This window comes from Emydura macquarii, unplaced genomic scaffold (assembly GCF_026122565.2).
Source record: "Emydura macquarii macquarii isolate MOO-44397 ecotype Brisbane River unplaced genomic scaffold, CSIRO-AGI_Emac_v2 contig_561, whole genome shotgun sequence".
In the NCBI taxonomy this organism is placed as follows: domain Eukaryota; kingdom Metazoa; phylum Chordata; order Testudines; family Chelidae; genus Emydura; species Emydura macquarii.
The window spans coordinates 5,326,454-5,341,526 of NW_027130698.1; the positions used below are offsets into that span (position 1 = coordinate 5,326,454).

Sequence of the window (15,073 nt, forward strand, 5' to 3'; positions counted from 1 at the left end):
TTCATCCCTGATTGGTAGTCAATGAGTTGTTACCATCTGATGATTTGGTTGCTGGGGAAATAACTCTGCATCTCCCAGCTCTATTTGAAACCAGAAGTTGGCTAATCTGGACTGTCAGTCTAAAGGTTAGAGTAAAAGGTGAACTTCCCAGGACTGGAACAACTTTCAATTGTCAGAAAAGTTTGAATTTGTCAAATTGACAACTAGTGTGTAGACGATCTACCCAAATGTTGAAAAACTATTCCATGCTATTAAAATAAGCACTGCTTTCATATATCTTGCATCATCCATTTATGTATTTTTCTACAGCAAGTACCATAAAAATCCCTTTTATTCAAATGACTAATTGGATTATAATCTAATTTAATTGTGTACTTGCTTTTGGTATCAACTAGCTGAGTCTGAAAATGTGCTGATTACTCACCAGCATAATCTGAGGTTCTACATGACCTCCAGCATGTCCATAGTTAAAGAAACACTATCAAATTTAAAATCATGACCCTGATTTTCCACTGTTCTGGCATTGTAGCCAGCTATGGGAGAGTCTCACCAGTATAGGTGGAATCATCTAGAGATGTAGAGATGTAAGAACATTTGTGTCTGGAGGAAAGGGTTAGTGGCTGGGATATTCCTGCACTTCACATATCCTCAGCCTCTTTGCACTATTGGCAGCCAATGAAATTTAGAGCAGCCTTTCATGGGAGTATTGTCCAAGCAAACAACTATCCCAGTATTGGCCAGGTAGCTTAATACCACTTTTACGCCCCACTCCTGAGTTACATTATGCAGTCTTTGGCTGAAGCAGAAAATCAGAGCTTGATATATTTGGAAACACAAACCAGATTTCCTTACTCCTGTTTCCACTGATGTGCTGGTACCCAAACCTCAGGTCTTATATTCTTGTACCTTGAGTTTTGAGGAAGTTCTAGGCCCTAGAATCTAGGGTCTGACTCACCACTGCATTATTCCACTTTTGTACCAGTATAAACTATTGAAATCCATAGAAACACCTCAATGAATGAAGTCTCTAATGCAGATCTGAACTTCACAATGGGGCCCCTTCTGTCTACAAACTGTTGAATCAGAACTCCAGATCTAAAGATTTCCCAAACATAAGGAAAGTTCAGATTTGGATTTGCATTTCTCTCTGGCTGGACAACGGGAGTTGGATCAGGACCCCATAATACATCCACTCAGATATTTCAACTAGGAATTGTTTGCCTTATTAAAAAACAATTTTCTAGTTTCTTCTGTAATTGCTCAAACGCAATCCCCATTAAATTGTCCTGTAAAATATAAAGTTTACCAAGAGAAACAGGAGTTGTGATAGACACAGGACAAAGGCATACTGATGTTCTGCTCTTCCTAGGTATTGTGAGGGCTTCCGCTCGGGGCATGACGTTAAGTAATGTACCATACAGTTTGTGCTCTGCCACACAATGGAATGAATGCATAACTGCTGTGTCAATCTTATTGAACATCTTGGTTTCCGTCCCAAGGGAACATTGGATTTCAAGCAAATTTGTTTAGTTTACGGAGCTGGATTGTTAGTGTAGTTTAACATACTCTTCTAAATGATGAAGACTAAAACAGCAAAGAAGTCATTCTAAAAGAGTTGCTGTTTTTTGTTGCAGAAGGAATTGAGCTCTCCATTACAGTGCACTGGCTGTGCTGCTGGTACTGCATTCCAGATGAAGAGCATAGGTCACTTTGGATGCCACTGTGGACAAATCTATGACAAACTACTGGATCTGGATCCTAGATGTTATAGTGATGGATGCTCTAGCAATACCTACGATAGACTGATAGCAATAGAACTATGGATGCAAGTTAATGCTCACTTGGCCTGCAGGTTCAGTGCTCAGTTGCAGGATGTAGAGTCCATGTCAGCATGGCCACAGGCCTGACCATGTTCCCTGCAGAAGGAGGGATGGGGCAGGGCATAGAAAGGAAGACATTCTGTGCTGATGCATGGGGATGGGATGGGTTTGTAAATCTGAAGTCCTGGTGCATTCTGCATGGTCTCTAATTCCTGTTCCTGAAGTGGGATTTCTGTGCAATGATTTTTCTTTTTTAAATGAACTTTTTCCTCCTCCTAAGGGTGTCTTAGATTATCTCTAACTGTGTTTGTACAGCAGCTAGTGCAATGGAGCATGATCCTGCTTGGGGGGCTTTGGCTGCTATGACAATCCAAACAGTAAATCACAATAAAGGGGCAATTTGGCCCACAATATCAAACTGTGCTTAAAAGTCTAAAGGTAAAGATTGAAGGACCCACTCCTGAAGTAAAGCTCAATAAGAGTTTTTAGCCTAAGTGCTTTAGGACTGTGCACTAAATGTCAAGTGTTAATGTAAACCACTAGTCAGTGTGTCAGTGTCCACCTCTGTTCCAAATTCACAGAAGTTAGAGATTTGTTACAGCTCTTCATTTAAGAACCTGGCCCTGTAGTTGAAGCTTTTAGCTCTGGAGGTCCCTGCTTCAAACCTTAGTGTCTACCATCATGTAAGTGGAGATTCATTCAGGATTCAAAAACAAGAAGCAACCTTACCCTTTCTAAATAAATCAAACAGGAAGCCCAGGGAGCTACTGTGTATGTTGTAAAAAGTCTGACTTCTAATGCATAACTTTTTACATTTTTGCACATCTCTGCACTTCTTGGTTTAGTCTGGGGGAGGCAACACCAAAACTCTTCTAGCATTTTTGGTCTGACTGGAGCAATCATAAGAAACTTGCCCTTATGCTGAATTTGGTAGACTTGAGAGACTGGATTATCCCAGTTTTAAAGTGCTTATCTGAACCAAACGTCCCATCCTTTCATGACTCTCCAAGCACAACTAACAATCCAGTTACTTTGAAAATCATGTGCAGAAACACAAATAAGATGCTTTGGGAACTGTCTTACAGCACTTCTCACATATGGTACTTGAGACTAGTGAGGCATTTCATTAGAGGTGATAGGATTCACACCAACAGTGGAAATGTATTCACTGAAAAAACAGGAGAAGGAGCAGCATGCCAAGAATCCCCAGTGTGGGACTTCTGACAAACAAAGGGAGGTACAATATAAAGAGCATGTTAGTCTTCAGAAGAGAGCCCCATCTTCTTCCTCATTATATATACATACTTCCATGCTAACAGCATAATTATGAGAAGTAGATAATGAGGTATAAGAAATCCAGTGGTTAAAAACAATGGAAAGGAAATGTCACTTAGATTCTACCAGGCAGACACATAAGGAGCAAAAAAAATTCTTAAAGGCCTACAAATTGGTGCCCAACTGCAGAATAAGAATCTCACTACATCTCTCTGGATTTTTTTTATATAGATAACCCTTTGAAAAGCAGTTACTGAGTTGCACACTATGAAACTGGGTGTGTACGTTCCCTCCCTGCATGCAAATCATGGTGGTAAGAAAACAAGAGAAGGCTAGAGTTAGCATGTCCACCCTTACTCTATTTTTCATAGTTATGAGCTCCTTTATCCTTTACATCATGACTCCCTGCTCCGCATGCTCACTTTTTTTATTATTGGTATCCTTCTCTGCAGTCCATCCATTATTTTCATGTCTCTGTTCTCAGTTAATCTACTGCTACTCATAATTGTAGACCTGCTTTTTCTGAATCTCCTGTGCCATTCTCATTCCTTCTCAAGTCACTCCTGGCCCCTCTCACAGCATTCCTTTGCTTTTCTTTTAATCCAGTCCCTCACCCACAGCACTTTGGATGCCTATTCAAATCCTCTGTTGCTTGCTTTGTCAGCTCCCAGTGTCCCAGTCTCTATTTCAGTCATCAAAGAACTTTCTGAACTTCATATGACCCACAATCTTCATATCCTCTCATAACCCCTGAAGAACTTTCTATACTGAAACTCAACAGAAGAATTCCCTGTTGCTTCCAGCAGATGACGACATGAAGTCATTGTTGGCTACTATTCCCTACACCGACCATGATCTGCAGATAATGGCGTAAAATTGCCCTACCTAGGTTTATCCTGATTCTATGCTGCTTCATCCTGTATGCTGGAGATAATACTGAGCCCTGGTAAAAGAATAAAACCTGTCTGTCTCCCCACTTCTGTCCCCCCCACTTCTTAAACTATGCAGCATTAACTTGCCAGCACCTCTGATAAAACTGTTAACTGGGTGGGCTGAAATGCAGTTTCAGCACTGAAGCAGCCCTTCCTGTAGGGATTTTAAAACCAACCAACCTCCAAACCTGCAGGGTCAGGGGAAATCTGTATTTCTGTACAGATTCCTCAGTGCCTGGAGCTTTCTGACCCCTGCAAAGAAGAATAACATCTTACTCTTATAACATAGGCAATCCAGACTGAAATGTAGGAACAAAACAGTCAAAAGAGATTATAGGAAAACTGCTAAGAACCTGCAGGCAGGATGACTAGAGTAGACTTGGAAACTGTGAGGACAACAGCTGGAATCTAGGTTCTCTTTTCCAGGAGACCTCATTAACCCAACAGTGGCTGAAATGAAAATAATAGCAGGGTGAATGAATGGAAGGGCTCTCTATGTCCTTTGCCACTACTGAGACGTTAGTCTCCAAGTGCAGATTGTCAAACAGTTGGATTACAATCACTCTGGGGGATGCACCCATCCTGTCAAAACATTAGAGCCTGGGGGAATTGCAGGGAGCAATGCAACAATAATCACCGGTGCCTTACTACCCAGATGTCCCTTCCCTTCATGAATTTTGTAAAGGTCATCCTGGCTTACCCATGACTGGGACAGACCAACTCTAAGGGTGAGACAGCAATTGGTTACCTCTACCCACTTGAAAACTCTACTGACGCTGCCAGAAAAGGTATAAATCAGTAACTACACAAGGAATTGGACTGAGACCACCAACTCATCTCACTTATTGCAGGACATTGAGCAACCATTATATAACAACTGCCTTAAGTTGTCTCCTACATGGACTGGGTCTGAACCAGTGACCTAGCTGTGAAAGCACCGTATCCCATTGATGAATACTAAGCCCTCCAAACCCTTCACCACAGCTCACTGCAATGCTAATTAGAGGGGATGCTCCTTATTACTGGACAGCGAGGTAGGGCAGTAGTTACCTTGTCCTGTTTTGAAGTACTTGGGAGAGATTTGGTATGATAATTTGTCCATCGCTTAAACAGATTCTATTCGCCGTCACATGGGTGAAAAGGGAATTCTAGATTTTCACCAGTGAAATGAAGAAAAAATTTGTCCCATAGAATTTGAAAAACAGGAGTATTTCAAAAACACAGGATCCTGTGTACAGAAGAAAATGGAAAAACAATTGTCCCTCCTCCTGAGAAACTGCTATGGAGGCAGGGAGACTGCAGCCTTTCAAACCAGAAAGGATTAACGACATTTATGTTACAGTCCAGTATAGGGGGCAATGTGGAGCCACACTGCCCCAGCGGAATGCTGAAGAAAGCATACCTGCCTTTCCTATGGTCTCCAGGGATGTTCCACATGCACTCGGTACCATGCATTGTTCCTCCAAGTGTGCTAGCCAAGCTCCATGGACTGTGTGTGTGTGTGTGTGTGTGTGGGTGCGGGGGGGGGGGCATGACCCCACCTCTTCCCTATCCTCTTTGGAGTGCTCTGCTCCCAGGGAAGCAGGGAGTGAGCAACTTCCTTTGCTTTGGGGAGAGCAGAACTGTTGTGGGAGGCCTTCCTGTGGTCCTGCAGAGAGTGGGCATGAGGCTGCTTGCACGTCCCCATAGACAACACCGTTCCAATCTGTCTCTTTCATGAAGTAGGAAATGAGATCTGACCAAGATGGAAGGAAAGACCCCAAGAAAATAGTGGCTACATTATAAAGGATCTCTTCTCTAGGCATGTAACATGCTGCTGGGGACATGCAAAACTGAGCCACTGTTATCCTCTGCCTCAGCAAAAGTGAGCCTCGCTAGAGGTCAGACTCAGCTTCTGCCATACCAGCGGGCCTTCCTCACCAGCAAACTCTCCTGGCCCAGATGTTGCTTAGCAGGTAAAAATCGGTGAACTTCAATCACTGAGCTCCTCAGATGTTTCTCTGCAATGCACAGCTCCGATGACTGTTCATTCACAAATATTAAGTTTGTTGCTCTTTTAAGGAGTCAGTAAGTTACAGTTTAATTTAACTGAGGCAAATACACCCTTCCCTTCCAGCACAGCACTGAGTTGGTTTATAACTTATGTCCTTTTGTTAAGGAACTTAAGTGATACCAAAAAGCAGGACAAAGGTAGAAATGGTTACAAGCAAAGAGAGATCTTTTCACTTTCAAAAGATTAAAACTTAATCTAGCAAGATGCAGTCTTTGTTCAAGATGGCTTCTCTCACCCACAGCCTCCTTTCCAGCTTTTACTGGCCAGCTTGCCCAGGATCCATCACATAAGTGAAATCACTTGGTTCCTTTGCTTCCTAAAGTGAAGGATAAAGATGGCACCTCTCTCAGTTCCTTATATCCCCATAGGGATTTCTTTATATTACAAGTCAGGAAGGCCTCCTGAGACCTCAGTATCCTGTGTCTCTGGGGTGCAGGAGCCATGTTAATTTTCTGTCTCAAGTTTCAGATCAGAATAACCTCCAGGATTTAGCTCAATAGCATTTATTGCTAATATGTAAACTGAAGTAAACCATCATACCTTTGTCTAGGACATATCTGTTTATCACCTTCGAGTGGGCTAGGCTGCCTGGTTTTAAACATGTTCTAGTAACATCATACAGAAGGAATTCATGACATCACATATAATACTAATGTGCATTTTACAGTGATCATCCAACATTGTCTTAGTTTTTTAATAATGCCTTACATGACACCTAGTTGATTCAGATTATGACATTAGTGAGTTGCGGTATATGGAACTGGCTTGGTCAGCTGAAACTCACTGCTAAACCCCCTCTGGCATTGGGATGGTGTTACAGTCATGGAGGCAGCATGGTCTAGTTATGATAGGGCACTAGCCTCGGAGCCTGGAGAACTGGGCTTAGTTCTTGGCTGTCACTGACTTGCTGCCTGGCCTTGGGCAAGTCTCTTCTCCGCATCTTTTCCTTCCCACCCTTAGTGTCCAGTTGTTTAGATCATACATTCATTGAGACAAGGAATGTCTCTTCTGTGTTTGTACAGATCATAGCCTAATGGGGCACCTATCTTGATGGGGTCCTTGAGGTGTTACTCTAATACTCAAAGTGACAACCTTGCAGGTAATAAAAACAAAATTACAATTTTTTTGCTCTTCACATTTTTATCGCACAGAACAAGCTATTTGCAATGAGTTTGTTCCCCCCACAGCCAAATCAAAACTAAAGATCAGCTGTCATTTTAAGATGGGGGAGGTAAAGAATAATAAAATGGCCCATATTTGACCATTACTTAACATGTAATGTATCTCTCTTTAAAATGAAGGAAAATTTTTGTCTAAAGTTGTGGGGGGGGGGGAGGGGAAGCATTGATTATGGTGATTAGAGGGTACAAAGGAGTCGTGTGTACAACTAGCAGCAATTAAAAGATAAGACTCTTAAAATTAAAAAAGACATTGGCTCTGACAACATGCTATCTAGCCAGCAGCACAGAGAGCCAAAGCCATCCCAGTGTGTGACTACAATGTTCAGAAGCTCATTTAGCTTAACACAGATCGTAGGTGACTGAAGATTCCTCAATAATTCCATTATTTAAGTGCCCAGGGAGATTCCAGGAAGCAATAGGACATGGGTAAAATCTTGGGAACAAGTTCACCACTTACATAAATGGGCAAAATTCCACAGGATTTGGAGCCTTCTTACTCATCTAAGAACCTGAGGGCAGATTTCCAAAGGTATTTAGATATCGAAAGATGCAGATTATTTACTCTTGTAAATCCTACCAGACATTTAAGTGAGTTAGGGACCTAACTCCCTGACTTTGAATGGGATAGAAGTACTTAAACTGCTAAGGTGCTTTTGTAAATACCAGGAAGTGCTTATCTGCAGCTATTGATGCCTAAATTTTTGGAAGTCTGGACCTCAGCCCTTCTACAATAATAGAATGACAAGGTGCAAGAGCTGTGGAAAATCAGGCCTTGTGCAACTTAGACATCTCCTGGTCCTCACTGCATCTCAGTCCTTGCTGTGTGGACCTGCTCCTGCTCCCATCAAAGACCAATCTTTCCTGCATTGGGAACAGTGTCAGCCTGAGGAAAGTGAATTCTGATTTCTCTTGTGCTCTCCACTATTCTAATAAATGCAGTAGGGAAAAAGGAATTGGTGAAACCAAGTCACCTGTACCAGCAGAAATAAAAAGAACTTGGCAGACTCATCTCCAAAATCAAATCAGTGCAATGATAAATCACTCAGGCTGGGTGAGAAATTGATACCTTCCTAGAGCTGATTTTAGTCATGTAAATTCAAAGGTGGGGAAAAATAATCCTGAATATGAATAAGGTAGGATGATCTGAAGCCATTGTAAAATGAAATGCCTGCATGATAATGAATAGGGTATGATTTAGTAGAGGAAAGGGGTGAATGCTGGGGTTTAACTTTGAGGTTTGTCCATGCCCCTGACTTATACACACGGTTCCAATCAGAGTAATTAAGGGCCATATGCTCCCTTATAACATGCTATATATTTAGGGGTCCAAATGGTAGCAAAACTGGGGAAATGCGGGGTAGCATGTGAGGAAGAAAGGTACAAAATCCCCTTCTTTGGCAGCTGCCTCAAACAAAACAGTCACATGCTGAAAGGGATTTGGGGAACACATACACATGGCAGTCAGGGGAGCAGGCCCTGCAGCACAGTTCCATGGGTTCCTTGCGTGGGTGGAGGCTGGAAATGGGTGGTGCTGGTGGAACTATCTGCTGCTTCAATCACCAATACACTTCCACCAGCCATTCTGCATTCTTATTTCGGTGCACAGATTTGCAGAAGCCTATGCTCTTCCTGACTCTGCAAATGTTCACTTGTCTCAGGCTTCTTGATTCCTGGACAGGGCAGGGGAACAGCACCAATTTTATTCTGGCTAGGGGCCCACAGCAGCTGGAGGGGATGGGGAGAATCAGGACTTGTCAGGCGCAGAAGCTGAGCCTGCAGTTGTGGCTGCAGAGTGACTATTTTGGTAATGTGGGAAAACAATTTGGTGGTTCATGAGTTAATGCTTATTCAACCTTCATCCTCTTCATGGACTCACAGAACACAGCTGGCAGCCCTGTAGTCAATGACAACACAGCCTGAAGCCAGCTGTGCTGCTGCTGTGTGCATGCGGGGACTCAAGTGGAAGCACTGTGGCAATGGTCTCCTGAATGTCTATTCAAGGATATGTAGGATTAGGGGCAGGATATTCTGCAGAATATTCTCAGCAGCTATTTTTTAATGGTCTTCCCCTTTTCTGGCTCCATTTTCATGTAGCAAGGGACAAAGCCACAGAATTTCTGAATGTTTCCCTTCATGTTTTTTAAGCTAATTCTTTTAAGTAAGAGCAAGTTTTTTAAAACCTGCCAAATTCAAGATAAGAATCAGAATTTTTTTAAACTAGGCCTGACCACCTGCCTACCTAAATTGTGCATGCATTTATCCTGATAAACACACACACAAACAGTTACCCCTCACTTTGGCCCTTCTGACTTGCATTTACAAGCTGAATAATTGCATCTGCAAACTAGATGCACAACTGCACTCATTTTTTTTTTGCCTGCTTCTAAATATTTCCCCGGGGAAGGGGGAAGACACTGGGAAATGAAGAAATCACTGATTCTCAGGGGAGGAAAGCTATCTTGGAAGAGTGTCCTGCTTTCCTAGTTGTATGAACAACTTTGGCCATATTCACCAAACTATCATGAGCATGGAGCTGAGGTTCATGGCTCCAGACTGAGCTGAAACTATTTAAAGTCATTTGTAGAGCTAGTTGGGATTTCCCCCCATCTTCATCTAATTTTTCCAGTAGAAAGTTTTGACTTTTTAATTGGAAAAACCAAAAGCTTTCTAGTTTCAATGAAAATTTTCCATCTGAAAAACTTAAAACTTTGGGCAGGATCCAAGTGTTTCTTTGTGGAAACACTTTCATTTGACAGAAAAATAGGGTGTTCCACAAGCCCTATTAATATGCAATTCAAGTCAAACGCTTCACACATTTATTTTAATCTCATTTCCTGAATTTTAATCTAATCTCTAAACTCCTGCTCTGCCATTCTCCTACCTCTGAGTGTCCTGACCACCAAGTTATTGGCTATTCTGGAGGTAAGGAGGCTGGTTCTCCTATACTGTTTTTGACCAGAGATTGCATCCTGGACCTGAGAACTTTCCCAACAGAAGTTTTTTGGCTATGATAAATCAATATTTTCTCACATGCACAAAAGTTTCATCATTTTTTGGGGGTATGTTAGGAGGTGGAATCAAGGCTCTACTCACTCCCACCCACCTGCTCAGGAGGGGGGAGTAGCAAAGATTACATCATGCAGGACTGGACACAGTCTGAGTTTCTGGTTTGGCCATCTCTAATTAAATAACAGAACAGAGAGAGTCAGCTACAGAAGAGTTTTACAATTCTCATTACAACTATTATCATAATTAAAAACAATTCCCAATACATGTGGGGAAGTGGCGGGGGAAAACACTGTGCATGGCTGCTCTGTGCCTGACCCTTTGTGCAAGGACGGGAGGGAAACAAAGTTGGCTTAAAGACAGAACAGCACCTGGGCTTCTCAAAAATATGCTACTCCAATGGTTCTATTGCAACAGAATGCTTCTGCTGGCCTAGATTCAGTGGGGACACAAGGTACTCTGACTGTGCTTTTTCCTATCCTGGCCAACAATTGCCCCTATGCAAGGGGTTGACAGGAGAGTGGAGAAGAAGCCTGTATTGTCCCTATCAGTGCTGTTCTTGCTATATGGATATAGAGAGGACTTCAGTCTCCAGGACTGCCAGTCTAGCAACTTTCACAAGTAGGAAATTCTATTCAAAAGTTATTCTTTAAGTTCTAGTAAAGAGTTTTATTTCCTAGTGCCATTATTGAAACTCGTGCATATGTGTTTTATTTTTTAGTCATCACAGCATGGGCTTCTGTGATACGCATGGCCAGGAATTTTAATTCCTTCTACCCTGCTGTATCACATTTTGCTGTAACTTTAATGGCTTTTTGGGATCAAGGCTCACCAGTATGCAGGGATCTAATGCAGCAAGGCTCAGACAAATACATATTTCCTCTGGAGTGGTGGAGATGGAATTTGGAGGGAAGAGGACGGGGAACATGAAGGAATCCTGTCAGGGGAGTAGGAAAAGTCTTTGGGAGAGAATGGGATGAAAAATCAATTCTGTGGGGGAGAATATCAAGGAATGTGTGGATAGGAATGGATGGAAAGTGTGTGTATTCTGAGAAGGACCCTAAAGGTTTAGCAGATCTGGACCATATATGTAGATTAGTGCTATGTACTTGAACTGTGAATCTCATGCACAGTTAAGTGAACGAAAAAGATTGGTTAGAAAATAACAGTATTTATTCAAACTACAGACGCAAGTACATGTTGTAACTAGTTTATAGCAACAGATTTCCCATGAGATTGGATGGCTTCCTACTATCAATCCTGTTTTCTTAGGCAGCCATGAGTAGCTGTAATAAGGTGTTTTTACAGTTGTTCATATCTTTTGGAAGGCCATTGTTGGAAGCCCTCTCTCACTTAATATGTATTAATTTGTTTTGTTTGGGTGATGGTGGTTGACTACTATATAATTAGCAATATTTAGTCAATATCTGCTGATTTTTTTTAACTTGCTTTAGAGCCCTAGACTATCATGTTTTTGCTAGGAGTTCAGGCTTTGAGCCAAACTGAAGTTATAGCAAATAGCTAATTAAATTTTCTTTTCAGAGAATGAACAACTGAAAGCCAGGCAGTTTGATCTCTTTAGATTTGGCAAGTAATCAGCTTTGTGGGTCAAATTCTATACTCTGTCGCAGCAGGGCCCAATCCTGCAAACATTAACAAGAACAATTCTTCTGCTATGTGTAGTCCAACTGAGGTTCATTGTTCATGATAGCAAGCTTTTTAAGATTGGTAGTGTTTCCAGGCCCCAAATGTGGAGTAGCTCCACTGACTCTGGAGTTTATCTGTATTTACACCTATGTAACTGAAAGCAGAATTTGCCCATTGTCTCTGATTAGGTCTGAAGTTTAAATTATTGATACCATGACTAGAGTACAGTTCTTAATGTACACAGAGTAACTCTTCCATAATAAAACATTATTTCAGCAGTGCTTCTGATGTTTGTTCACAAAGACATCCTGGCAATTTAGTCATCCTTCGTGTCTTTATCTTCACATTTCTTTGCTTAGTAGGGTCCTGATCCAGCATCAGAACCTAGCACAGAACCCTGCATCTGTCTGGATTCCCACTGAAGTCAATAGGCTCAGGGGGTCTATGCTAGAGCCTTAAACTTTATATTCCCTATTAAGATTTTTCATGCAATGACTACAAAAAATTCCAAAACAAAATGAAAAAATTAAAGCAGCAATGGCTCATTTCACATCCTGAATTCTGATTAATTTCAATTGTCATTCTGTAGCCATTTCTCTTCCTATGATAACTGTCAAAAATGGTGTGGAATTTCTGAAAGTATGGGCAGTTTAATGTTAATCTAGCCAGATTGCAAATCAGTTGTCAGAAAAGGAATTATTTTGTTGTGGTTGAAGATGATATATTTGCCTTCTTTCCTACTATTTATCTAAAATTTTCACAGGCCTTATTCTCAGGCAAATCTCACTAACTTCAATGAGAGTTTTGCCTGAGTAAAAATTGCAAGATTTTACTTTTAAAAAGGGCACAGTTCTGTTAACACACTTGTTTTCTTAGACAGAAAGCTATTAGCTCTTTACTGAATTGATACCTTATCTGCTGAAAGACTTTAAATATAATATTTGTACAACTGTACATGATTGCAAGGCATGCCATTAAAGCAGTTTTAAAAAAAGATTACTTACAGAGACTGGAATAATTGCTGCCTATTCCAATGTGGATGGAGCTTCCAGCGATGAGAGGAAGATGTAAAAAAAGAACTAAGGAGGGAAATAAAATTAAAATCCTTAATAGCAGTTTTGTTTAGGAACCAGATGTCACTTGATGACATATGTTGGTGCTAAAGTGCACCCACTCTCTAGTGACAGAGCTGTATATTTCAGATTGTGAATCTATAACAGATGCAGTGTGAATGTTTAAATAAAATGAGTTGTTTGCTTCAAAATTCCCAGCAATCAACCTATTTTAGGAAGTGCTATTATACAAGACTTCAATGCTTTAAGGATCCAAAAAAGCCATGTTTAAACAATGTCATGTAAACAGGCTAATTATTACTGTTAAGCATTTAATCAATTACTGAAATGGGCACCTATCCCCATAAGGCAAAATAATGTATTTAAGATATTAAGCAAGTTAGTGTGCCAAACTAGGCTGGGAATAGTAAAATGTATCCTGAAATTTATACCCATCTTCCTGATATTGTTACTATTAAACCTACTTTAAAAATTTAGACATTTAAATAAAATATACATGTACCCTAGCAATGCAACAAAATCCCTACAAAGTAGCCTAAATGACCACATGTCTTTTCAGTAGGAGTCTGACTTTTGTATTTCGTTACATATATCCATACATCCTATAAAACATGAGCCCTTAGATTTTTAGTTAGATACAATGAATGATTTGTACAAGGTTCTGTACACTCTAATGCTATAGGTCCAAAACAGTGCCAGGACCCTAGCATGTAAATATTTCTGATCTTGCCCCCTTATCTAATAAGTGGGGCGAGGAGCAGCAGCCTCTGTCTTTCCCGGTAACCTTCCCTTCCGGAGCAGCGAGCCTGTATCAAGCATAGCTCCTGTTTGTCTTTTTTTGTTTTGTTTGTTTTTGGGTGGAGGGGTGAGTTACAGCTCTTAAAGTTTCTCCCATCAATCCTTTACCCGCCGATGCCGCACTTTATGCTGCACCCAAAAGATGGGTGGCAGGAGCCACACCCGCCCCTTCGCCTAGCGGTTCTCCGCCCTCCCCCGGCGCCCCAAGACTGCCCCAGCCTTCACTAACCCGTACAGCACGATGCGGGGCTACCTGCCTCCCTCCGCAGCCGAGGGGCATTGGGCTCCAGGGAGCTGGGGTTTCACCCTGGGGGTTGGCGGTGCCGCTGCAGGGCGCTGACCCCCCCCCCAATCGCGGGGCGGGGGCGAGGGGCAGCTCCGGCCCACAGCCCCCCCGGCCCTCTTCTTACCCGAGCACACCCAGGCGGCGGCCGCGCTCTCCATGCGCCTCGGCGACAGACAGCTGGCGGGGCTCCCAGGCGGCTCATGGGCGGCGGGGCTCCCAGGCGGTGACGCTCCCTGCCGCCTTCTCCTGTCGGGCGAGCCGGAGCAGCCGCAGCAGCGGGCGGGCCGGGAGGGACCAGACGCCCGTGGGCGCGGGGCGGGCGGCGGGTGACCTCAGCCCGGCCGCGGCCAGCCAGCGGCGGCTCCTTCCCAGTGGCCGGGGGCCATCGCTGTCATCCCCCGCCCAGCGCACGGGGGGGAGAGGCGGTGGCCGGGGCGGCGCCAGCAGCAGAGCGGGGGAGCTGAGCTCGCTGCCAGCCCTCGCCCGGCCGCAGCGGCGCTGGAGCGTCAGTCCTGCCGGGGCCGCGCGGAGAGGGCTGGGCGCGGCTGGCCGAGAGCCCCGCGCCGTCGCGGAGGCTGGAGGGGGGCAGCGACTTGCCCGAAGCCAGGCGGGGCGTGCGACAGAGCCGAGGTCTCCTGGTCCGGTCCGCGGCTCTGCGCAGGCGGAGCAGCAACGCCTCTTGCAGCTAATCTCCAGGCTCCCGGGGCGCCTCTTAGAGTTTGGCTCCATGCTCTGGGGGTCAAACTAGCCCCCTCTAGTGCTGGCTTTTTGTCCTTTCTCTCGCTCCCTCGGAGCCCAGCCTGGGGCCAAGGGTACTTTGAGAACAGCCGGGGAAGTCATTTCGCGCTCGGTGATTCCGTTTTTCCTTCCCTCCTCTTCTCACTGTCACTTTGGGGAGCGGGTAGTGAGGAGTACTGGGTGAAACTTCTTGCTCTGAGGGAGGTGCTCAAGGCAGAGTCAACCTGTGCTTCTTGCCAGGGGATACTGAGAAGGCCAAAAGTA

The 15,073-nt window shown here is 43.4% G+C and overlaps 1 protein-coding gene across 2 annotated transcripts in view; it reads right to left on the minus strand.

The window, feature by feature from the left end:
* BEAN1 (brain expressed associated with NEDD4 1) overlaps window positions 1-14,719 on the minus strand; it is a 106,605-nt gene extending 91,886 nt beyond the window's left edge. For both annotated transcript variants that reach the window (XM_067540105.1, XM_067540104.1), the window contains exons 1-2: window positions 14,196-14,719; window positions 12,919-12,993 (exon numbers count right to left, since the gene is read on the minus strand). In XM_067540105.1, the coding sequence (XP_067396206.1) occupies window positions 12,919-12,993; window positions 14,196-14,229 (109 nt within the window). In that variant the 5' untranslated portion in view covers window positions 14,230-14,719. The remainder of the gene's footprint in view (window positions 1-12,918; window positions 12,994-14,195) is intronic.
* Between the last annotated feature and the right edge of the window lie 354 nt (window positions 14,720-15,073).